General features: G+C 33.4%; 3 protein-coding genes and 1 pseudogene across 8 annotated transcripts; 2 read left to right on the top strand and 2 right to left on the bottom strand.

The window, feature by feature from the left end:
• The first annotated feature begins 1,969 nt into the window (after positions 1-1,969).
• On the top strand, positions 1,970-7,164 carry NRPE5 (Eukaryotic rpb5 RNA polymerase subunit family protein). Of its 2 annotated transcripts, XR_015790907.1 has the most exons (5): positions 1,970-2,291; positions 3,007-3,183; positions 3,920-4,033; positions 4,772-4,891; positions 6,737-7,164. XR_015790907.1 is itself a non-coding variant. In XM_022302869.2 (4 exons), exons 1-4 carry the CDS (start codon positions 2,025-2,027, stop codon positions 6,860-6,862), a joined length of 684 nt encoding a protein of 227 aa, XP_022158561.1. In that variant the 5' UTR covers positions 1,972-2,024; the 3' UTR covers positions 6,863-7,164. The 2 variants fall into 2 exon arrangements, 1 of the variants encoding a protein (XP_022158561.1); XM_022302869.2 differs by lacking the exon at positions 4,772-4,891 and having other exon boundaries at positions 1,972-2,291.
• Positions 7,165-10,938: 3,774 nt separating this feature from the next.
• LOC111025008 (SEC14 cytosolic factor family protein / phosphoglyceride transfer family protein) lies at positions 10,939-14,857 on the top strand. Of its 3 annotated transcripts, none has more exons than XR_002603423.2 (5): positions 10,939-11,425; positions 11,813-12,077; positions 13,128-13,588; positions 13,672-13,795; positions 14,355-14,857. XR_002603423.2 is itself a non-coding variant. In XM_022302853.2 (3 exons), the coding sequence occupies exons 1-3, from the start codon at positions 11,179-11,181 to the stop codon at positions 13,360-13,362; spliced, it is 747 nt and encodes a 248-aa protein (XP_022158545.1). In that variant the 5' UTR covers positions 10,939-11,178; the 3' UTR covers positions 13,363-13,623. The 3 variants fall into 3 exon arrangements, 1 of the variants encoding a protein (XP_022158545.1); XR_015790906.1 differs by having other exon boundaries at positions 14,190-14,857; XM_022302853.2 differs by lacking the exons at positions 13,672-13,795; positions 14,355-14,857 and having other exon boundaries at positions 13,128-13,623.
• A 1,855-nt stretch (positions 14,858-16,712) lies between these two features.
• LOC111025017 (large ribosomal subunit protein uL2my, C-terminal part) lies at positions 16,713-22,286 on the bottom strand. Of its 3 annotated transcripts, none has more exons than XM_022302870.2 (3): positions 22,152-22,286; positions 21,761-21,935; positions 16,713-17,488 (listed from the first exon to the last, which is right to left on the bottom strand). In XM_022302870.2, exons 2-3 carry the CDS (start codon positions 21,885-21,887, stop codon positions 16,971-16,973), a joined length of 645 nt encoding a protein of 214 aa, XP_022158562.1. In that variant the 5' UTR covers positions 21,888-21,935; positions 22,152-22,286; the 3' UTR covers positions 16,713-16,970. The 3 variants fall into 3 exon arrangements, with proteins under 3 accessions (XP_022158562.1, XP_022158564.1, XP_022158563.1); XM_022302872.2 differs by having other exon boundaries at positions 22,100-22,198; XM_022302871.2 differs by lacking the exon at positions 22,152-22,286 and having other exon boundaries at positions 21,761-22,093.
• On the bottom strand, positions 21,134-21,276 carry LOC148211491 (U4 spliceosomal RNA; annotated as a pseudogene).
• Positions 22,287-22,915: the final 629 nt, after the last annotated feature.

The following is a 22,915-nucleotide window of genomic DNA, read 5'->3' as shown; positions in this document are numbered from 1 at the left end:
AGTAACGAGAAGCACGAATTGATTGATGTCAATATTGAAAGGAGAAGAAAATACAGTTTATCTATACATCGAAAGAAACATTGGTATGAATGAACATTATAAATCATATCCGACTAAATTTTTTGAGTTATAAGATATATCCGGATATAATCTAAATTCCATATAAACTTCGATATCTTACAATTATCTTCTCTATTTTTGAGTTATAAGATATATCCATATAGAATCCAAATTCTAACTACTTCTATATTTTATCCAATATACCCAACTCAACTCAGTATAGGGAATCAAACTCACTATAAGATATATCACCATACATACAATAGTTCACACGAAATCAGAAATAAAAAAACAACCATTGGATTGGAGATATATGGGTATGGAAGGAACATTGAAAGGGTTTAACAGTAGAAAAAAAAACAGGGTTTTCAACATTGTTCAAATCTAAAATAGAAAACTATTAGGATATATTGGAATGCAAACCTTTCAATAAGAATAAACGGAGACGAAGGAGAAGCTACGGACTGCTCCGGCGACAGAGAAGAACGGAGGCGGTGACTGGAGACGAAGGAACGCAGACGGCGATCGGAGATGAAGGAGCAGACGGAAACAGAATGACAGAGGAATAACAATAGTTTATGGATTGCTAGAAAATGAAGAAGAATGGAGACGGCGGCTGGAGACAAAGGAATGTAGACGACGGTCGGAGACGAAGAAACGGACGGAAGACAGAGGAAGAAGAAAATTCGGAGGAAGGGGTTATCAATTTTTTTTTGAAAATAGAAGATTTTGGGGATTTTTGGGGTTTTGGTTTGGTTTAGATTTTTTTTTTGAAAGGAAAGATTTAAGAGATTTAAATTGTAACCTCCTAATTAACCAATTCTGGATTTTAAAAATTATTTAATATTAAGGTGTAATACAAAAGAATATACTAGTAATTTGGGTGATGGATACCATCTTAAATAGGGTTGTTTCATGACAAAAGTATAAATTTTATACACTCAATCATTTTATGTAATTAGGATCCGTAAATAGCCCATTAATATACTAATCCCTAAAAAAAGGGAAATTGGACAGAATGGACGTTCTCCCTACTTTTTATGTTTTTTAATCACCTTTTTCAAAACCCTTGTTTTCTAAGCATTTGATGAAATTACCCAATTATCAATTTACTTTCACTACCCCTCCAGTCATTTTTTATTTCTCTCTTATTCCCTCTCTCTATCTCTCCCCCTATTTTTTAGAATATTTTTCCCTCTCTCTATTTCTCTCTCTCTTTCCAGTATTTTTTTTTTGGGCTTTTTTCTCTCATTCTCTTTAAAATTTTATTGGGTTTCTCGTTTTCTTCTTATTTACTCTACAAAAATCCTAAATCTCTCGGCCTTCTCTCTTTTTTTCTTTTCTTTTTAACAAACAGCCTTCATGATAATCGCCAGTGACCTTCAGCAATCGCCAGCGATGAGTGCATCAAAATCGACGAGGGAGGTCATTTGCCGAAGAAGGAAGCTCATGGAAGGAGAAAGTTTGGCCTAACCATGGGGATGAAGATGTGGAAGGAGATAAAGAGAGAGAAATTTGAGCGAGAGAGAGGGAGAAAGTTGAGAGAGAGATCGAGAGAGAGAAAGTTGAGCAAGTGAGATAAAGTTGAGATAAAATGTTTAAAATGAATTATCAAATAATTAGAGATTAAAGATTCTTTTAATTAAAAATTTGAAAATTAGAATTCAAAGAAACAGAATCTCAATATCCTCCATTTTAGTAATTTGGTATTCAAATTTAAAATTTAATCTAAATTTGTTTCCTTAATTTCTCGTCAATATCCTTGAATCTCATTTAATCTTTCCTGGTTTTAATTTTAATTTTAGTTCCAGAGAGTGATTTTTAAGGTGGAAGATGACGTGTAATCCAAACTTTGAAAAAAAAAAAAAAAGCTATTTTGTATTTTGCAGGATAACCAAAATAAAGCATCAAAATTTAATCAAGAAACGTTGAGCGAGCTCTATTCGCAGGGAGAGAGAGCGAAAATGGAGGAAGATGGGTTTGAGGGAGAACCGAATAGAGTGGAGCTAGGGACTTGCTTGAGTAGCTACATCGACAATGGCTCCACAGAGAGCCACAGATACTTCCTTTGCCGAAGAACAGTTCTGGAGATGCTTAGGGACCGCGGTTACACTCCCACCACCTCTGATGCCGACCTCACTCTCCAACAATTTCGAGAAATTTACGGCCAATCGCCCGATGTTGATCGCCTCAAACTCTCCGCCGTTCATCGCTCCGATCCCTCCAAAAGAGTAAGACTCCATGCCTTCCTGTGAACCTTTTTTTTTCATTTGATTCTGTAAATCCTCGGTTTGTTAATGCCATGGGGTGGGAGATCAACGCAATGATGTGTTATGGTTTCTCGGGAGAGTGGATTAGGCATGAAGACTCCGCCATGGTTTAGTTTTGGTTACTTCGGGATTGTTGATTCGGCATATTACTTTTAGGTTTCAGTCAGTAGATGGTGCTGCATGTTTTCTTTTTTGATTTTCATTAAAATGCAGTAGACCAGACTATAGTTCTTATGAATTGTGATCATGGAGTAAAGTTTCTCTACGACGGATTCTTATAATGATACTTTACAACTATGTAAGTAGTCTAACATCTTTATTTATTCTTTCAAACTGTTTTTGTGGCTTTCCAAAAATCTTCAACATCTAGCTCCTACTTGATTGTGTTTACTTACCTGGATTTAGAAGTATGCACTTCTTTTGGCTGGTTGGAAATATCTCATTGTATTTGTATGGTTTAACCAGTAGTAGATCTTTGAGATTCAAATATTTTATCTCCCAACCGTGCATTGGCTCTTCGGTTATGAGGTTGTTCTACCTAACAATATTTCTTTTTGACTGATAAGTAAATGTTTATGCTATGTGTTCATAGTTTTGGCTTGTTTTGCACTCCTTTAGGTTCACTTGAAAGTAGCAGTAGCACCTTTCCCTTCAAACCTGATACTTTGTTTTGCAGATCCTGGTAATATTTTGTGGGACTGGTTCAGTCAAGGTTAATGCTATTCGCAATATTGCTGGCCAAATTGTTAATAAAGACACTTTGCACGGTCTCATTCTAATTGTGCAAAATCAAATTACAAACCAAGCTATGAAAGCAGTTGATCTTTTCTCATTCAAGGTTGAAATATTCCAGGTTTGTTTCTTGAAACTGTTTATGCTTTTCTTTGGTTGACAGTGGCATCTTGAAAAATACTTGGTTTCAACAAGTCATTTATTTGTTGTCATGTTAAATTTTAGTATTTTCTTCTCACTTCAGTTTTTAGTGTTTTCTTCTTAGTGGACACTGCTGAGGCTGTGATCTACGTATAATAAAAACGTAGGCTGGTTAACTAAAAAAATTAAATGCATCATTAATCAGTAACGTACTATAATGGTTAAAGGAAAAAGAAGCCTTCGATTGCTATATCATTGGGACTATGAATGTAAAAATAATAAAATATATACTAGATATTTGGAGGTGGTATATTTGCTTACATGCACAGAACTGTAGAGAAGCTTGACCATTTTGTTAACGTGATTGTAATGGGGAACAAATAAGGGAGAAAACAACATTGGACGTGAAATATGTCAAAATTTTTTGCTTCCTCTTATACTTCAAACCTACAATTTGTTTAATGAAAACCGGATTTTGGAATCAATAATGTTGTTGCTATGGCAGTGGTAAGTGGTAACAATTGCAGTAGAAAGTTGCTTTAGAAGCCAAAATTTAAAGTTAAGGCTGCAGATAATCTAAAAAAGTTCATATGTTGAATTTTTATGTTACTCATTTTTCTCTAATACTTTTATGTCATGTCTTATCAAATTTTTAAGACATTATTCTAAATTTCCTCTATGATTTCTATTCACTGTTATTTTTTGTCTGACATCAGATTACTGACTTACTCGTTAATATCACAAAGCATGCGTTAAAGCCAAACCATCAAGTGCTAACCGAGGAAGAAAAACAAAAGCTTTTGAAACAATACAGCATAGAGGAGAAGCAGGTAAGATATCGATCCAATGAAGTATCATAAACTATATTTAGACAGCTTACTTTTCTATATATAATCTTTCACTGTTATTTGCTTTGGTGGACAACTTAATTATGAAGTATATTTCCTTCTGCACAATTGCTTGTAGATTAAATGCTGGATATTTTCCTCTCAAATGGAATTAATAAACCAAAGCCCAAAAGAGCAAAAACATCCTAATGGTGGAGGGAAGAGAAAACCCTCCCCAAAGAACTATAAAACCGTCGCTGCCTTATGCTGGATATTTTCCTCTCTGCCGTTGCCTTATGCTTTAAAAACCCTTAATAAAATATTCCAAGGAATGAAACTCTTTCTCATGTTAAACATGCTTTACTTGAATGACCAACAATTTTTCCTTTCTAATATTTATGTTAAATGCAGATATGAGTCATACATCAATGAACATCTTTCAATATTATTATAGCTGGAACTCTGAGCGAGCAAATGACATAGTATCTCATTCGAGACTATTAACTTTTTGGCAAAACTTATCCAAAGTATGACATGATATAGACTTATTTCGTTCCGCAAATCATTAGGTTCTTTTAGTGGCTATGCAGTGAATGATTGGAAAGTATTAATAATTGTGGTTTTAGACTTTGGGCTGAAGTGACTCAGCCTATCCCATAAATAGAAAAGTGCCTCAGCCCACAGTACATTGCTTCATTACCTCAGTTAGAATCTTATAATTGAATTTTTTGTGCTTGGTAGAAGGAATATTCAACTTCGAAGAGCTCTTTCCCATTCTTTTAGTTTCTAAGAAATAAAAGAACGGGAGGTTTGACTAAGCCCATGGTACGCCAACGTCACTTCAGTTGGAAGCTAATAATGGTAATTTTTGTGCTTGGTAAAAGAAATGTGTTGAACTTATTTTTTTTAGTGTAAGAAACAATTTCATTGATGTGTGAAATTACAAAAGGCTCTTAAGAAGATTTACATGAATCACTTCCAATTAACTAATAGGGAAGTGTAACTATCATGATGAAAAAAGGAGTGTTCTTACGCCAAGTGACAACTTTGTAAACAATAGCATCAAAAAACTTCTCATAAGGATGTGGTTTATCGTTGAAGGTTCTGTGGTTTATCGTTGAAATGTGTTGAACTTTGAAGAGCTATTTTCCTCGGGTTTTATGACTTGAGTATCTGAGTTACTACATTAGAGCACAAAAACACAACTTCATTTCCCTTGCTTGGATCAATTTGTCTAATGAGACTACACAGGGTGAGGGAGCTAAACATTTTTCAAGTTGTTGAAGGTTCCAAACAGGATTTTTTTTTCAATATTTTGTTTATGAGAAACAAATATTTCATTAATGTTATGAAATATTACAAAAGGGGAGGAAAACCACAAAAGACTGGGAGTTACAAAAAAACTCTCCAATTTAACAAAAGATCATCGTGGCTATAATTTGTAGAATGACTGTAAAAACATGTACACCAGCTAAGAGCCTTTACAAAACCTGATTCTGAAAAGGATTCAAAGGAGTGGTATTTGTTGTTTAAGAGTCTGTTGTTCCTTTCTATCCAAAGAGTTCATGGAAAAGTTGTAATGAGTTGGGTCCAAAGAATGCCCTTCTCCTCCTTGAAAGGATAGCCATCGAGAAAAGCATGGAGGATAGAGTTCAGATTCGTGTGGATAGGACTGACAGCAGAAGGAGAGAAGGATCTTGGTCCAGAATCTATGAGCAAAGACAGTTAAACAGGTGGCCTTAGGATTCAGCATTCTTCATGCACATGATGCAGCAGCTTGGGTAAATGGCCATATTAGGGAGCCTTCTTTGGAGAATGTCCTGAGTATTTATAGAAGCATGACTGAGTACCCAGCAAAAAAACTGTGAAAACCATAGTATGTGGTATACAAATGAATCATAGTAATACAACCCTCTGGTAGACAAATGAATCAAAGTAATACTACCCTTGATTTTGAGCATAACCATTGGGGTTGCCATTTTGCTTAGTCACTGTGGGCTTGCTTTTTGGAGATGCTCAATGTTGGTTCGGTGTACAATAGAGACTGTCGTTTTATGATAGAGGAGGTGTTATTGCATTCTCCCGTTCAGGATAGGGGCAGAGTTCTTTGGCATGCTTGTTTTTCCCATCTTGTGGGGTACTTGGCTTAATAGAGACTGCCGTTTTATGATAGAGGAGGTGTTATTGCATTCTCCCATGCGAGATAGGGGCAGAGTTCTTTGGCATTCTTGTTTTTCCCGTCTTGTGGGGTACTTGGCTTAATAGAGACTGCCGTTTTATGATAGAGGAGGTGTTATTGCATTCCCCCGTTCAGGATAGGGGCAGAGTTCTTTGGCATGCTTGTTTTTCCCGTCTTGTCGGGTACTTGGCTTAAGAGGAATAGTAGAATTATCAGAGGGTTTGAGAGGTCATGGAAATAAGTTTGGGATATTGTTAGATTTAATACCTCTTTGTAGGCAACGGTCAAGCCTTTTGTAATTATTTTCTAGGTCTTATTCTTTTGGGTTGAAGTCCCTTTCTGATTAGTTAATGTTTGTTTGGGCCTTTGGGCTTCTTTTTATGCTCTCCTGCATTGTTTCATTTTATTTAAAAAAGTATAACCCTTAATGCCATGTGTAATTACTGTTTAAATTCTCATGCACGATAAATTTCTTAAACTACCAACAGTTGCTTAAAGTTTTTATGCGTACTTTTGATACAATGCAGCTTCCTCGCATGCTACGCACTGATGCTATTGCTCGATACTATGGACTTGAGAAGGGGCAAGTCGTAAAAGTGACTTACGATGGCGATATGACCATGTCGCATGTAACTTACCGTTGTGTCTGGTGATAGCGTATAAATGCAGGTTTCGCCAACCATATTTTGGATTTTTTTCTCATTGAACTTGATTAGTTTTGTCTCTTAAACATGTATGCTCTAGAACTCCTTGTATTTACTAGGTTTCCAGTGTAGATTTTCATGACTACAGGTTTCTGCAAGATATTTGTATCCACAATTACTGCAGACATGACTGAAAGGAGGTACTTGAAACTCCCTCCCGCCCCAACCCCGCCCCAGATATTTTGAAATATGCAAGTTGTGTATTAAAGGATAACCACATGAATCAGATAAGGAGGAAATTAGTAGTTGTAGAGGATATGTTTTCTTTGAGATCTTTCATTACTCCATGTGAGAGAGACAGCCATTCTCATGAAAACAATTTTCATAATCTTCACTCTTCACTTGTGAAGGCACTAAGGACAGATTTGGAGTTAAAGAGTATGGATATCTCTGTCTTTTACCAATATTTGTTTTGGATGGCAAGAGAATTGTTGGAAAAGAGGAGAAAACAACCATTATTTCTTTTTGGGGGGAAAAATGACAAATTTGAAAATAGGAATAGAAGTATTTTTATTAAAGAAATGAAGTGTTTTAATGAATTTAACTTCATTAAAACCTTCAATCAAAATCTAAATGGTTTGAACATTGGTCAAAAGTGAACTAGAGTTTATTATATTTCCTTCCTAATGGTTTGCAAATTGTCATCATGGCTATTATCTACCAAGCTTTTCACCAAGAGAAATAAAAGAATTCATTGGGAAATACAAAAAAAAAAAGAGGGAAGTAAAATTCCAAAACAAAAGGAGCCTTGGGAACAGAACAGAAAATCACTGGAAAAGTGTGGTAAGTGCTTGCGGATGATTAAAAGGTGTTTTTTCCCCTTTTCTTTCGCTAGCAGTTGGTTAAATTTTTAAGGTTAAATTATTGATTTGGTGTTTGAATTTTTAAGTTTTTGTCTAATAAATTTTTGAACATCTAATAAATCTCTTTAATTACCAACAGAAGTTTAACTCAACAGGGTGTTTATCTCTCGTGAGTTTGAATTCTTACTAGCGTAAAAAAGTCTCTTTACCTTTAAAAGTGGCTTGTTGTCAAAAAGTAATAATAATGATAATTTTTTAATGTTAGTGGGCTCGCTCTACGTTACTTTTAATAGGATGTTGACATGACAGAAAATGAATAAAGTGAGTATCCAATAATCGAAATCTTCCGTTTTGAAGTGTGGTCCAACATGCTGCCATTGGCCAATAAAAACACTGAGATTTTGGCATATAGGTTAGCTTGGCTGTCCAATTTTTTAACTTTCACCTATAAATATAAATGGCCACCACAATTACTAGTTTGGGACCTCCTTGAGGACGCCATTCATCCTATCCAAACTTTTTCTTTGTTAGGTTTCTTCATTTAATTTTGCTATTTAATTTCTATATTTTAAAATGTTCAAATAGGCCTCAAAATTTTCGAGTTTATGTCTATCGTAATTTGAAATGGTTTATGAAATTATTATTTTTTTCTTTTGTTTGTGCTCTATTAGTTTAATAATTGTATCACAAATACTTGAATCCAAAGCCATTAAGTCGAGAAGAGTACGTGAATCTAGAATGATTGAAACTTTATTAGATGCAAAATTGAAAATTTAGGATCTAATAGAAATTTTTTTTAACAAACATGAATTGAATAGACACGATTTTGAAAGGTTAGAAGACCTATTAAACATTATAAAAATTTTAAAATAATTAGACTAAATAGACAATTTTGAAATTTTAGAGATAAATTGTAATTTAACCTTTTCGCTAATATAACATAATAATAAATTCTTAATATAAGAGGTTTTTTAGGAGATAATATAAGAGGTTAGTTTCAAAATAATTCGAAACTTGGGATAAATTGTGTTTCTAGGAGATAATTTTGCATGATTTTATAGGTCATCTTGTCTCTTGAAAGCAGGAATATGAGTGAATTCTTTTCTCAGTAAATTCTCATAACAAAGAAAGTTATCCAAACTTGCTTATCCTCAGAAATAAGAATTAAAATTAATCTATTTTTATCAATACATTAATTTCTTTAGGTAGATGTCATACACTTGAGTGGCGAAGGAAAAAGAGGTACCAAAACATGAGGCACTTCGAGGACCATTCATACTTTGGTTCTTTAACAAGTTCGGGAACATTGTGAGAAGGGGAAAGGTAGTTATCCGTTCACTTTTCGACAATGGTAGAAATCGATTCCAGCGTCGTAGAGAACATTATGTCTGGCGACCTAGTAATATCTGCAGAGATGGATACTTAAGCCTTCCGCGAATAGGTGGAAGAGAGAAAGGAGAAAGCGAATATGTGTCGATCCCTCATTAGGAAGTTTGTTGCTTTCATAAAAGAGTTGAGAATAACGACAGACATAGTTGTCTCTCGCATGCAAGGAGATACAATTCTATAAAATAAATATGTATTTTTAAATAAGACATAAAAGTTTTAAATTTTATAAAAATAACATAAATTTAAATCAAAGTTACACCCAATGGACAACCCAGAAAAAAAGTCCAACCTATGGTACAATTGAAAAAAAAATGATAAATTTCTCTTTTATTATCTTTCTAAAATTCTCCAATCCAAAGCCTCCGACACCTTTTCAAAAATATCTCTAACATACGTCAATCTATTTTTTTCTCTCTACTAGATACCTATGTGACAGAGATAAGAGGTTTTTTCCCTAAAACAAAAAAAAAAATGTGGTAGGTTATAGATGTTTTTAGATAATAATAATAAAAAAAAAGTAAGTAGAAACGTCGTTGAATTGGATATGGTCACTATCATGACAATTGTTGAGCGATCTCTTCAAATAATAGGTTCGGTAGAGTTTACTGAAACGTTCGCCCTAAAAGAAGGAATTGATACTGCAAGGAGATGGAATCCTAAAAAGGTATTTACAAGTATTTTCAATTTTAGCTAACATATTTACATTTTTACAAAAAATAACATAATTATACCATAGAGATTTATTGTTGTGTTGGATCCATTTATGATGCCCTTTGTACAAGTAAAATATAATTGATTCTATCTTTATTAATAAAGAATTTATTATTTTCTAATCTTAATAAATTTAAGGGATTAAAATAGTATTTCGAATTGATTCAAAGTAAAAGATTAAAATTGAAAAAGATAGTCACCGAGTTTGATTGAGATATATTTTGTGGGGTTTAAGCAATTCAATTCTTTTTGGTTTGGTTGGTATGTTTGGTCAGTTTAGTCAATTTTCGATGGGGTCGGTTCACTTTTCAAAACGTCGGTCTCAATCAGTTCACTTTAGATGTTAAAATGAAAAAAAATCAGTTCACTTTAACATTGGCTTTTAAAAATCAAATCAAATTTTCTTTTTTTATTTTTTAAATTTGGCCCAAATTTCAAAAAGATAGTTGAGGGTAAGTAATTTTATATTTTTGAGGAGAATATAGAACTAAAGGTAAAACTAAAACTATCTGTCATGTAATTTATAGTGAAATTTATCATTTTAGTTTACCAAATAAAAATAGATAATCACATAAATAGTATAAAATAAATATGTATTTTAAAATTTACAAAAATAACATAATTTAAATTCAAATATAATAATTTATAATTTATTTCATATTTTAGTTATTTCAATTTTTTGAAGTTTGGTATTTAATTATTTGATTCAAACAAAACAACAAATAAAAAAAGAAAACTATATTGGGTATAAAATGTTTGAAGAAAAATAATTGAAAAAATGAATGAAGAAAGGAAGTGAGTGAGAGAAAAAAGTTTTAAATTAAAGGGCAAAATTAGGAGATAGATTTATTAATAGTCTAATCAACCATTCAATTAAAATTACTTGATACAATATAGTCACTTTTTTTCTAATTCTTTTTTTATTCAATTTAGGTGAAATTAACAAATTTGTTATAATTAAAAAAGAAATGCAAATATAACCCTTTTTGACCCCACATTTGAATTAGGATATTTTATTTTATTATTAAAATAAATCCCACCATAAATTTTCTTTTGAATAATTAAATAAGAACTAGAAAAGAAAAAAAGTTCGATCTTATCTTCTTCGGAATCTTGACGTTACGATGAAGAGTTTGTATCGCGTAAATTCTGATACGGTAAACCCTAACACTGCTTAAATTCTCGTCGAATCAAAGCTCCGACCATGGCGATTTGGACTTTGTCCAATCCAATCCTGTAACTTTGACTAATAATTGCACGAACGCGAGATATTTGTTGCTTCCGAGCTCGATTCCTCCTTAAAAAGCGCAAGAAAAAGCAGGGGAAATCGTGAGAAGAAGATCAATTCCCTAGGAAGCAGAGATGGGCAGCACCCCGAATGATTTCTCAGTCATCATTCTTCCTTCTGATGGCGGTGTCGATTCGCGGCCATTTTTGTCTGACAAAGACAAGGACAGAACTGAAGATGCAGAGAATTGGCACGACTGTTCCCAAAACCTTTCCTCCGATGAAGACTTCTCAGATCTCGATCTGCTGCAGTTTGTCCGTCTCGAGGGCTCCGACAAGAGTGGGAATCGCATCTTCCGCGTAATCGGAAAGTACTTCCCTGGTAACAAGCTGATCCCATTATCTGATTTTCTTCTGTTGTCGACTTTTGCAGTTTCGGGTTTAGTTTTTAGAAGACAAAAGGGATTTAAGAGATTCCAATTGGATGGTTAAGTTTTCGATCACTAGTTTTTTGAATACGTTACATCCTTTTGCTTCACTGGACAGTTGAAAATTCAGCTTGATTGAGCTATATTGCGAATTTCTCTTTATTTGATTGTTTTCTTAAGAATTGCTATTTCTAATGTAAACCCTTTAATTTTGGAGCTGAAGTGTAATTCCTTCTTCTCTTGATGGCACCTGAAAATGGATGGTATCATGTTCTAGCACAAACTTCTGCTTGGAAATTATTATATAACTACGAAATTCCTTTTTGACGTTTTATGCACAGCTGTGGTTGTAAGTGGAGAGCGGCTGAAGAAATATATCCTCCACAAATTCCACAACGAATTGGCAGAGGGTCCATTTTGTGTTGTTTACTTTCACACTAGTACCCAGAAGGATGATAATTGTCCAGGCTTAACCATCTTGAGATGGATTTATGAAGAACTTCCCTCTGATTACAAGGATAGACTTAAAGTTCTCTACTTCGTTCACCCTGGGCTCCGTTCAAGGCTCGTCTTAGCGACTCTTGGTCGTTTTTTCTTAAGTGGCGGGTGAGTTTATTCATTATAATGGTTTTCAAATGTAATGACGTTGAATTTGTTAGATTTCAGTTTTTTCTTTAATTGAAGTTAGATCTAATTTGTAGTTTTTGTCTTTTATGTTACTACTTTAACATTTACAGTTAATGCTGTTTCTATAGTTTTCAATCTAGGATGATGAATAGGATTCTTGTTACCATATAAGTGAAAATTAATTAGAAATGGTTTTTCTTCTTTTGGATTCCACAAACATTGAGATTTTTACTATTGCTTTCTTAATATCTTCGTACTTATTTTCTTAGCGGAATTCAGTCATACTTTTTAGTTGACGCTTTTACAAACACTTTCTTTCTTTCGATGTACTATGACACCTTTTTTTGGCTATAAATATGAAAGCACTTACACTCACGTGCCTGGTTTAGTTATAGTGGTAGCACTTCTGGTGTTAACTTCTTGATTTGTATGGTGCAGAAAAACTATTTTGGTTACAGGAGTGTTTTTGGATAATTCATCTTTTTATATCAAAACATATTTAGTTGCAGGAGTGTTTTTGGCTTGAAAAGTGATTGCTCAATGGTTTGTACTTTTTAGTATTTGCCATGTTTACCATTCATCTTAAAGTCATATATCTCACTGCTATGTTTACAACCTAACCATTACATCAATTTTTTTCACTTGTTTTATAAAGAAAAGTTGTTCAAGCCCAAGGGCATATTTGAATCTATTTTAAAGGTCAATGGTTATGGTAGAAGTAAAACTTCTTAAATGATAGAGGTATAATTGAAACTAATTCCAAAGTTCTCGGACATTATTTTATTCTATTTGCAGAAAAAAATAATAAACAAGTAACAATTCTATGAAATTTATTTCTTTCAAATGCATTCCTAAAAACAGCTACCTAGAAAATAGCATATTCAGAATTTAGAACTGGGTGATATGATAGACTGATTACAGGTGTTAGTTTCCTTGAAATTTTTTGCTGTATCCTTTGTCTCTCATACTGCATATGTTCAAAACCTATATTTTGTGTGAATTGTCCTAAGATTTATTCTCTTTTGGTAGATTGTACTGGAAAGTCAAGTATGTGAGCCGCCTTCAGTACCTTTCGGAAGAAATAAAGAAGGGAGAGGTTGAGATTCCTGATTTTGTGAAAAGTCACGATGAAGTTCTTGAGCACAGACCATTGACAGATTACGGCATCGAACCCGATTCCCTCAATGTTGGGGAGGTGCCTTCTTCTGCCTACTCATTTGGGAGATACGAGGAGAGATGGATGTCGAGGCAGTATATGACCTAGTTAGCTTGACTAAAGAAATTGTATTTGATCCTAGGCAAGGTTAAGGTTTATCAGCGATAGCATGAACCATGGCTGAACAATAAAAGCTTTGTACATTCTGGTGTGTTGTGTAGCTTGTATTAGTAACTTCTCTAGTGTTGCTTGTAAGTTTTTTTAGTTCAACAACATGTTGGGATGGACCAGTCGACCTAGCTCAGGTTGGCTAGTGTTGCTTGTAAGATGAATGGTATGTTATGATAAGCTACCGATGCTTGATGATAATCTCTCGAATCCTCTGCTGACTGTTTAAAATGTTTAATTCTCTACCAGGTGGGCTATTCTGCTCTACAGAATGGTTGTAGTCGATAGCTTATTCAACATCTTTATGCTGTGCAGGACTGCATTGAACTGGTTATTGGAGATTGTAGATGTGGAGGTTTATTGCTGTTATACGGTACAAGTCTGGTCTCTATGGTTGAGTTTCTTATTTAAAACCCCTGTTTGGTGAATTGTGATTATACATATCCCATAGTGAAATTACCTTGTCTTGTTCATACTTATCCTTGCATCTGACACGATTTTCGAAAGAGTAAAAGGATGTTTTTGGCTAACTATGAGCCCTTTTCAAAAATTTTATGAAAAATTTAAAGAACCCTTGAAAGTACTTTTTGAGCAAGTACTTATGTTTAATGGTGAGAAGGTGAGTTCACAAATACAGAATTCACAAGCTATAGAAGTGAGTTCAAATATTTAATGGTGAATCAAAATTTTCCGATTACGACTTGTGTTATCAGTTATGTAACCTTTTTCGAGTTGAAATTATATTTTCCTTGTTTACTGTTCTAAAGGACCGAAGAAAAAGGAGATATGCTAAGAGTCATATCTGAACTTGTATGTACTTTCTTAAGCTGAGTACAAGCAAAAGTCTCTTTGTCTCTCTCTCTTATAGATAAATTTGTAAATCAGTTGTTCATATTGATGTAATGTATAGTAACACTAATTACGATAAACAGGACAATCTTCCAGGAGAAATCAGCAGCATGCCTCACAAATCCAGCAGCAGCACAAAGCAAAAAGGCTGCATCCAATTCACAAGTTTAGAAGGTGAGATTTGGTTTCTCCTCTAGTGATCAAATGAAAAAAGAACAAGTAAAAACACACACCATCCTTCAATGAAGCCTCTGTCTCCTCGTTTCTTTGTGGCGCCCCAGAACCGTCTCTTCCCTGTCCCGGCATCGGTGGTCGGGTACCCTTCAGTTGAGAACGGTTAGAGAGAGTTAAATTTCGAGAGGTAAAAAAGAGAGAGAGAGAGAGAGAGAGAGAGAGAACCTGGTGGGTGAAGGTCTTGTTTTGCTTCTGATATGAGCATCTTTGAAGCTTGGAAGTAGAGTAGTGTGTGCAATTAATTACTTGTATGTATATATCAATCCTCTGCTCACAGAAAGCTATGGAGGTTCGTGGAAACAAAGGTTGGGAATATGATTCTGATAGTCACTGATGACCAACTTAACTTCAACTTGATTCGCTTCCCATTTCACAAATCCATTTAAAGCTTTAGATTCTTTAGAAAAAATCGAACCATTCACATATACGTAGTTGTTGTAGCATAGCGATTGGCCAATGGATTTCATATTCTAGAAGACTTCGGGCGGTGTTTTTTTAAGTAGTTTAAGGTTCAAGGTTCAAGGTTTAATCCCTCGTTGAACTCGACTAAAAAAAATTTTCTCCATTGTATCCTTTAATTTTAATCATTTTTTCTATGACAATTTTGTCATTCATCTCTCACCCTCTCTCTTTCTTTAAATTCCACAAATTCTCACTTCCCATTCCACTCGTTTACTCTCTCCAAATCCTCTCAAATTTCACTAATTCTCTCTACTTCCTCCGCACTTTCTTAATTTCCAAATATTTTATCTCCACCTTTATAAATCTTCTACTTTTCTCAAATCATTTTCTATTCCTCAAAAACTTCATTTATCTCTCTCTTAACCCTTTCATTATTTTTCTTCCTCATTTACTCTTAGATTCTTCTTTTCTCCACTCATTCAAATTCATTACTCAAATTATCATTTTTTATAAATTTATTTGAAATTTGTAAGGGTCGAGAGATAGTAGTTAGGAGAGAGAGAGAAAATTAGGAAAAAAAAAATTAGAGGGGTCGGAATTGGGAGAAAAAATTTATTAAAGATTGAGAGATAGTATTAGAAAAATAGATAAAATACAAATTTGTTAAAGATGGAGAGATAGTATTAGAAAAATAGATAAAATGAGAGGAATGGAGAGATTTGTATTTTAATGAAAAAATTACTCAAGATAATAGCAAACTTCACGTGCTTTTACTCACCAGTAAAAATAAAAGCTGATTATTTCTCTATCCAACTAACTGAATTTGCAATTAATTGGTTTTTTGGTTCACCAATTCACTGTCGAAAGACGTTTGTAACTAATCACGTGATTGTATTTACATTCTATTTTCATAATCATAAGTTTAATTTTTCTAATATATTCTTAGGAAATTTAAGAGGGTAGCTTATTTTTTTTAATAATTATATATATATTTTTAAATAATTGAAAATACAGTCATTTTCTAAATTGATAGATGATTGATTAACATAAATAATAGAGGGACAAAAATAAATATTTTAACCAATGTTATATTATTAATCATTTGGAAAATCTTGCATAATTGATTACAAAAATATCGGGTATATTTTTATTTTGTGTGGTGGTAATTTTTTCTTTTTTTATAAAATATATGGTGGTAATTGATTAACCTAAATCAATGATTAATCTAGACATTGATTGATTATAATTATAAAAACCTTAGTTAACTTATATATTGATGAATTTGGGAATTAATGGTTTTACTAATTGACTTATATGTTTTTTATTTTATATGTTTTACTAATTGATATATATATATATATATTTGACAAGATTGGATTAACGGTAATCATCAATTTACTTGTATTTTCATTTTACTATAATTGCAATTCTTTTTTAGGTACTATTTTTCTAATATTTTATCTGAATTTTACTAGATTTGCAACTCCTCTTTATTCTTAGTATCCTTCACTTGTGTACTTGAACGTTAATATATAAGCCAACAAGTGGATTATTAGTATTAATTAGGGAAGAAATAACATACTAAGGTTTAATGCATAATTTGCTTTTTTAATTAATCCTAGGAACAGAAGAACACCACCAACAACCACTCAAAGAAGTAAGACAATTCATTCATGGTAACTATAATTGCTTCGGTTAAGCCAACCTGAGCTTAGCTCAGCGAAAATTGACAACTGTTTCTGACCAAGAGATTATGAATTCGAATTTCCTCACCCCCACTTATTGTACTAAAAAGAATGATAAAATTTCTTTCCAACATTTTAAACCACACGTAATCTAAAATCATTCAGCATGGGGAAAATCAAAGGCTCAGTTGTTCTACAGACTACATACACTTCATTTCACAGAAATGTGGAAAAATTCTATACGAATTTCCTGCAAATATGACCTTGAGGGTAAAAGTGTAACTCAACTCGATCAAAAAGGCCAAAAAGAGAGCATTTTCAGATTATCCTAAAGAAAAATAGCTTTAAAAGAGATTAGAAAAAAGATGGAAATTTGTTCTATTTCTTGCGCTTGAGAGGTCCAGTCTTGTAACCTGACTTGGTAGGCTTCCCCCAAGGTGTGCGAGACCCTTTGCCAAAGCTCCCACTACTCTTGCTCCTACCCTCACCTCCTCCATGAGGATGATCCACCGGGTTCATCGCCACACCCCGAACCACCGGTCGTCGACCCAACCACCGGCTCTGCCCTGCCTTTCTCAGTTTCTTAGTTCCATGGCTTGGGTTAGACACCTGACCAATCGTCGCCCTGCATCGAGAATCGATCAACTTCTCAGTACCTGAAGGGAGCCTCACCAAGCAGTATCTTGATGTTGGCTCTTTCAGTATCTTTGCACATGTTCCTGCTGCTCGAACCAGCTTCCCACCTTGACCCGGATTCATTTCGATGTTGTGGATCATTGTACCGATACGCATTGCAGAAAGCGGCATGCAGCTTCCGATCTGTGAATTGATGTCGAGAGTAGCCATGTAATTGGTCATCCTCTCACGGAATGTACGACCATATGTCCCAGCTATATCTGTGACGAAGAATGTAAAAACAATCTCAACATAATAACACAAGTAGAAAAATTCTAATACAATAGAAAATAGTATGACATAACAATTAATTAGGTATGAATTGATGGACACAGAATATTTGTTAATCATATAAGAAAAAGAATCAAACTGCAAAGTTGGACAGAACTTTTCATTTTCCAACTGAAGAAAACTAAATTCAGTGGAAAATGGAAAACTTCAGTGGAAATCCATTTTTCAAAGGTAAATCCAAATTAAATTAAGCATCTAACCTTTACAAAATTGGTTTGGAAATTCAATTAGAACATATTTTGGCTAACTGAACCAGAATTTGTCATTTCCTCTCTTTAGAGGAAAAACGCGCTTTTAAGAGATTGTTTGATTATTTCTTATTTCTTGTTTTTAAAACATATACATTCCTTTCCTATTTCTTGTTTATTTATTTATTTAAAAAACAAAAGCATTCATTTCTTATTTGTTTTTAGTTTTTGAAAAAGATGCCTTAATTATCCTCCATTTCTATTTTCTCCCTTTACAGAAATCCCAATACTCTAAAAATTTGAAATAAAAATGTGGTTTCATACCTGTTTGTTTCCAGCTTTGTAAAAACATAAATAAAAATATTAATTTATTATCCTAATAAAACACACAATAAATCTAAAAAAAAATGGAACAAGAACTTTTAATGTTTTATTTATTAAAAAATATTTTTCAAGAACAACTTTCATTTTTTTAATTAAAAATTTTAGAAAATAAGAAACCAAAAAGAGTTACCAAACTAAGATATTTCATTTTTCAATAAAAAGATATAAAAAGAAATAAGAAACCAATATTAAACACCTTTTTTATGAAATAAAAAACAAAGAAACAGAAAAGGAGAACAATACCAAAGATCAAACAAACTCTAAATTTTACTCCCCTCGTGTTACTTTACTACACGGTTTAAAAAACATAATTTAGTAATCTATCATCTTTTATGTTTCTTTCGTTCTTCTGATCATGTTGTACCTAACAAGAAGAATTAAATTAAATAATCATTTCTCAGTTACAAAATAAATAGAGGAGAGCCAGAGAAGACCAGATGCTGCAATCTTATTTGTGAAATAATAGCCAAAGAGAAAGAATTGTAACCTGAAACCTTTTTTATTGTTACACCAAACAGAGAACTACTAAGATGCTCTGACACTTTTATGTAAAAATAATTCAGAACAATATATGCTTCATATAGGTTTGGACCATCTATTTGTTGATCGTGGCGTGGCTATTTTCTTTATTGTTCTCCCTTAAGGAAACGTTTCTTTCAATTTTTATCATCGTATTTTGTTCATCGAAAAGTGTTTCAGTTCTAAACGATATGTACATCTATACTTTAATTCATGCACTTAGGCAGATTCTTTAATTCTTGTACTTCCAGAGAAGTGACCTATGCATAAAAAATGATTTAGTTCTTCTTTTAAATGAAAAAAAAAAATCAGCTTTAGGATATGAAAGGTTCCTAAAAGAATACACTCAAGCAATACAAAAAAAGAAAGAAAAGCCTGTAATAGAAGGAACCAAGAACAGAAAAACAAAAAATAAAAAATACCAAACTGCACAGCTACAAGAAACTAAACAAATATGATTTAGTTCTTACATTCAGAGATGTAATCGACGAGTCCTTGAGTTAAATTTCATTAAAATTTTGATCTAAAAGCAACCTATGCAGAAAATATGGAATAGTTGAATGAAGAAACAGACTTCCTACCATCCAAGATTAACGGTGGTCCAATTATTATAATTATTTTTTAACAAACGAAACAACTTTCATTGAAAACAAATGAAAGAATACATGAGGGTAGTACAAAAAAGTAAAGCTCAGACCAAAAGAAGCTAAAAAAGCAGCTAAAAGAAGTATAACTAAAGAATTATAGAAAGGGGTTCTAATTCAATAGAATAAGATATAGAGGGTAATCGCTAAAGTCATTGGTAATGGAAGCCCAAAGGGAGGGGGGCATTGAACCAAGTCAAGGCCCAAACCTCCTCCAAGGAGCTTTCCTGATCACTAAAGACTCTAAGTATTACATGAAAGTCATTTAATGGAATATAAGAGGCCCGGGGTCCTAGTAAAAGACTTACTATAAAAAATCTCTAAAGTCAAATTTGTCCAGATTTCATGCTGATTCAAGAAGCTTTCTGGTTCAAGAATCCAAGCTTCAGCAAGTAGATTGATTAAATCCCTTTGGAATTCAAAAATACATTGGTTGGGCTGAGGTGGACTCCTTAGGACGATCAGATGGAATGATAATCTTATGAGTTATGACATGAGAAAAAAGTTAGTGTTAAAGATGTTCTACTTCTAAGAGGTGGTTACTCTTTGTCAGTATTGATCTCTCCATCAAATGAAATGGAAATTTGGCTGTCAAATATTTATGGTCCTGATTATAAAGGAAACATGTGTGGAAAGAAATCCAATCTTTTCATGCATAATGTGATAAACCTTGGTGTTTAGGTGGCGACTTCAATGAGATCTGTTGGTCCTATGGAAGATCCTCAGGTGGTTGAAGAACAAGAGGTATGAAGAAATTTAGTTCTATCATTGAGGAACTGAACTTAACTGAAATTTCTTTGCCAAATGGAAAATTTACTTGGTCGACTATGGGAGAGAGTCCTACCCAAACTCCACTTGATTGTCTTTTTGTCTCAAAGGATTGGGGATTTGCTAATTGATAATTTGAGAGTTTCCAAATTGGAAAGACTAGTGTCGGATAACTTTACAATTCTTCTAACGTCCAGAAGCTTTGAATGGGGACCCACACCTTTTCGTTTCTACAATTCTTGGCTTCAAGTTCCTGAATGTGTAAAGTTTATTGAAGAGAAACTATCCAATGATGTATCAAATGGTTGGGCTGGATTTGTTTTATTATCCAAACTTAAAAATTTGAAGAGTCATCTGAGATTATGAACTATTAATCAAGAAAAGATGAGAAAGCAACAAGAGGTGGAGCTTAGAGCAGATATTTTATTGATTAATTTTTTTTTTTTTTTGGAATCCGTGTGTCCGGGCCAGCTTGCACGCACCTCGACTAATCACGGGTCAACCGCTTGACCCTACTACATTTGATTGACAAAGTAACTCGTAGGATATTAAATCCTAGGTAGGTGGCCACCATGGTTTGAACTCATTCCCTCTAAGTCCTTTACTATTTACAAAGGCCCTCATTGACCACTTGAGCCATCCCATGATGGTTGATATTTTATTGATTAATGAGAAGGAATAAAATACTACTTTATGTTCAAATGACGTTAGGCAAAGAAATCTGTTAAAAAATGTTTTCATTAAGTTGACAATCTTGGAAGAAAGAAATATTTTGCAGAAAAGAGGTGGTGTGCACCTCATACAAAGAGGTGAAGCACCTCTCTCATGCTTGAGGGTGATGCATGCCTGGGCACACTTTACTTTGCAAATCGTTATAAGAATTCAAAGCCATGTTATCTAAAGAAATTGTATCAATTTGTATATAGTTTGCTCCTATATCAACATTACATTAAGCATAAATCATTTTATATTTATTGTCATCTATGTTTAAAATTATCGTTATTGTTATTTTCTAAGAAATTCACGTTGTACAAAAAACAATACAAAAACAGAGATCAGCCTAAGGAATGGAGCCACAAAAAACAACAAAAATCATCTATGTTCTTTTCATTACAGTCCACACATGGAACATTCTTTGAAAATAGTTTTCAACCAGCAATTGACGCTCCTTGGTTAGAACCTCACTAGCTGCGTCATTGCCCCAAGCGCAAAGATCACACATGGAACATTCTAAAAACCATTTCCTAGTAAAACATGAAAAGGTTACCCATTTTCTCCCGATGGAAAAAATAACTGGATCCAAACAACTAGTGAAAAGAGTTCAAACCCCAATGTTTAACTCGAGGATACATCCATACTTTCAAGATGACACCGTCAGTTGAGAGGAACCAAATTATCAATCGACAGATTGCTCAGAAGATAAAAATTATAAATGCACAAAGAATATCCTACCCGTTTGGATGAAAAAGAGTATGTAAACATAGTAACATTTAGGGCGGCACCATTAATTCAATACTTAGAACAAAACAAACAATGGGATTTTGCTTTGTGGGTTCAAAATAATTTTTAAAAATGGAGAAAAAAAAATCCTAGACGTTTCACAAATAGCCGAACACAGGAGACAAACATTCCAGAGCACAAATCAGAGGATGAAAAAAGGTAAGTAAATCAAAAGAGAAAAATAAGAGGAGGAACTTGCCAGAAACCAAGAGGTCGGAGCTGGGCTCTTGATTGATCGAAGCCCGAGTAGAACCTGAAATAGAAGTTTTCGACGAGAACCTCCTCAGGCCCCGAAGAGCCACCGACGCCGCGGATCTCATAGCCATGACCACTCTGGTTTAAGCCGCGGTATACTAGGCCTTTGTTTGGGGTTTCTTCATAAAACAGAATGTAGCGTTATTGAAATCACAACCGTCGAACTCGAAAGAAAAAGAATCGAAAGCATTTCAGTTTACAGATGCAAAATCGAAGTGCAGAACAGTAGCTACGATTTCAGGGAACAAAAGTGAACGAAAAGAGGGTGCGAGAAGAAACCCACCTTGGATATTGGAATGAAGAATTGAAATGAAAAGAAAATTAGAAAATAATACCTCAGAAGTCAGAACAGATGCGGCGGAGAAACGAAAAACGACCGACGATTAAGAAATCTGAGAGAGAGGGTTTTGTTCGTGCGGCGGTGGCGGCACGAGCGGGAGAGACCCCAGCGGCATCATTTTTTAAGTCACATTTTAATTTTGATTTTAAGTTAAAAAACACGTTTACTATTTTCTTCCAAAAAAAGAAATTCTATTTAGCCTTAATTTAATTTATAATACAATGTGTAACAATTTAATTTCATGAAAAATTTTATTAAAATTAAATGTCAATTTTTATTATATAACAATTTAATATTTTTAATTTATAAACATAATTAATCCCTCGATTTATTGATCTATGTATATAAAAAACTTAATATTTCATGATAGGATTAAATTGTTATCATTTGAAACTATATAGACTTAATTACATGCTAAAGTTTAGAGACTAAATTGTAACTCATTTGAAAGTAGATGGACTAAATCATTACCCACTAAAATTGAGGAGGACCAAAAATGTTTTTTTAATCGTAATTTAATTATTAATCATTAATTTAAAAGAATCATTATTCAATATCGACATCAGCAACCAAAAAAAAAAACATAAAAGTATCTACTAAATAATATTTTTATTTCAACAACATTTGAGTAGGATTCTACCTTGAACTTCTTAGTCAAAGATAAATGATTTAATCCATTGAACTAGGTTCGAATTGGCTACTAAAAATTATTACATTATTTATAATAATAAAATAATAACATAGCAAACTTGTGTGTAA

Source organism: Momordica charantia, assembly GCF_013281855.1.
Source record: "Momordica charantia cultivar OHB3-1 chromosome 5 unlocalized genomic scaffold, Mcharantia_2.0 BLBB01000005.1, whole genome shotgun sequence".
NCBI classification, from domain to species: domain Eukaryota; kingdom Viridiplantae; phylum Streptophyta; class Magnoliopsida; order Cucurbitales; family Cucurbitaceae; genus Momordica; species Momordica charantia.
This window is presented reverse-complemented; position numbering and strand designations above follow the sequence as displayed.

Bases quoted from the DNA above. Each gene is read 5' to 3' on its own strand.
- NRPE5 (XM_022302869.2), top strand. From the start codon at position 2,025: ATGGAGGAAGATGGGTTTGAGGGAGAACCGAATAGAGTGGAGCTAGGG. The intron at 2,292-3,006 runs GTAAGACTCCAT...TTTGTTTTGCAG, and splicing joins GCTCCGATCCCTCCAAAAGA to ATCCTGGTAATATTTTGTGG. The intron at 4,034-6,736 runs GTAAGATATCGA...GATACAATGCAG, and splicing joins ACAGCATAGAGGAGAAGCAG to CTTCCTCGCATGCTACGCAC.
- LOC111025008 (XM_022302853.2), top strand. From the start codon at position 11,179: ATGGGCAGCACCCCGAATGATTTCTCAGTCATCATTCTTCCTTCTGAT. The intron at 11,426-11,812 runs GTAACAAGCTGA...TTTTATGCACAG, and splicing joins AATCGGAAAGTACTTCCCTG to CTGTGGTTGTAAGTGGAGAG. The intron at 12,078-13,127 runs GTGAGTTTATTC...CTCTTTTGGTAG, and splicing joins CGTTTTTTCTTAAGTGGCGG to ATTGTACTGGAAAGTCAAGT.
- LOC111025017 (XM_022302870.2), bottom strand. From the start codon at position 21,887: ATGGCTATGAGATCCGCGGCGTCGGTGGCTCTTCGGGGCCTGAGGAGG. The intron at 17,489-21,760 runs GCAAGTTCCTCC...TCTTCGTCACAG, and splicing joins CTCCGACCTCTTGGTTTCTG to ATATAGCTGGGACATATGGT.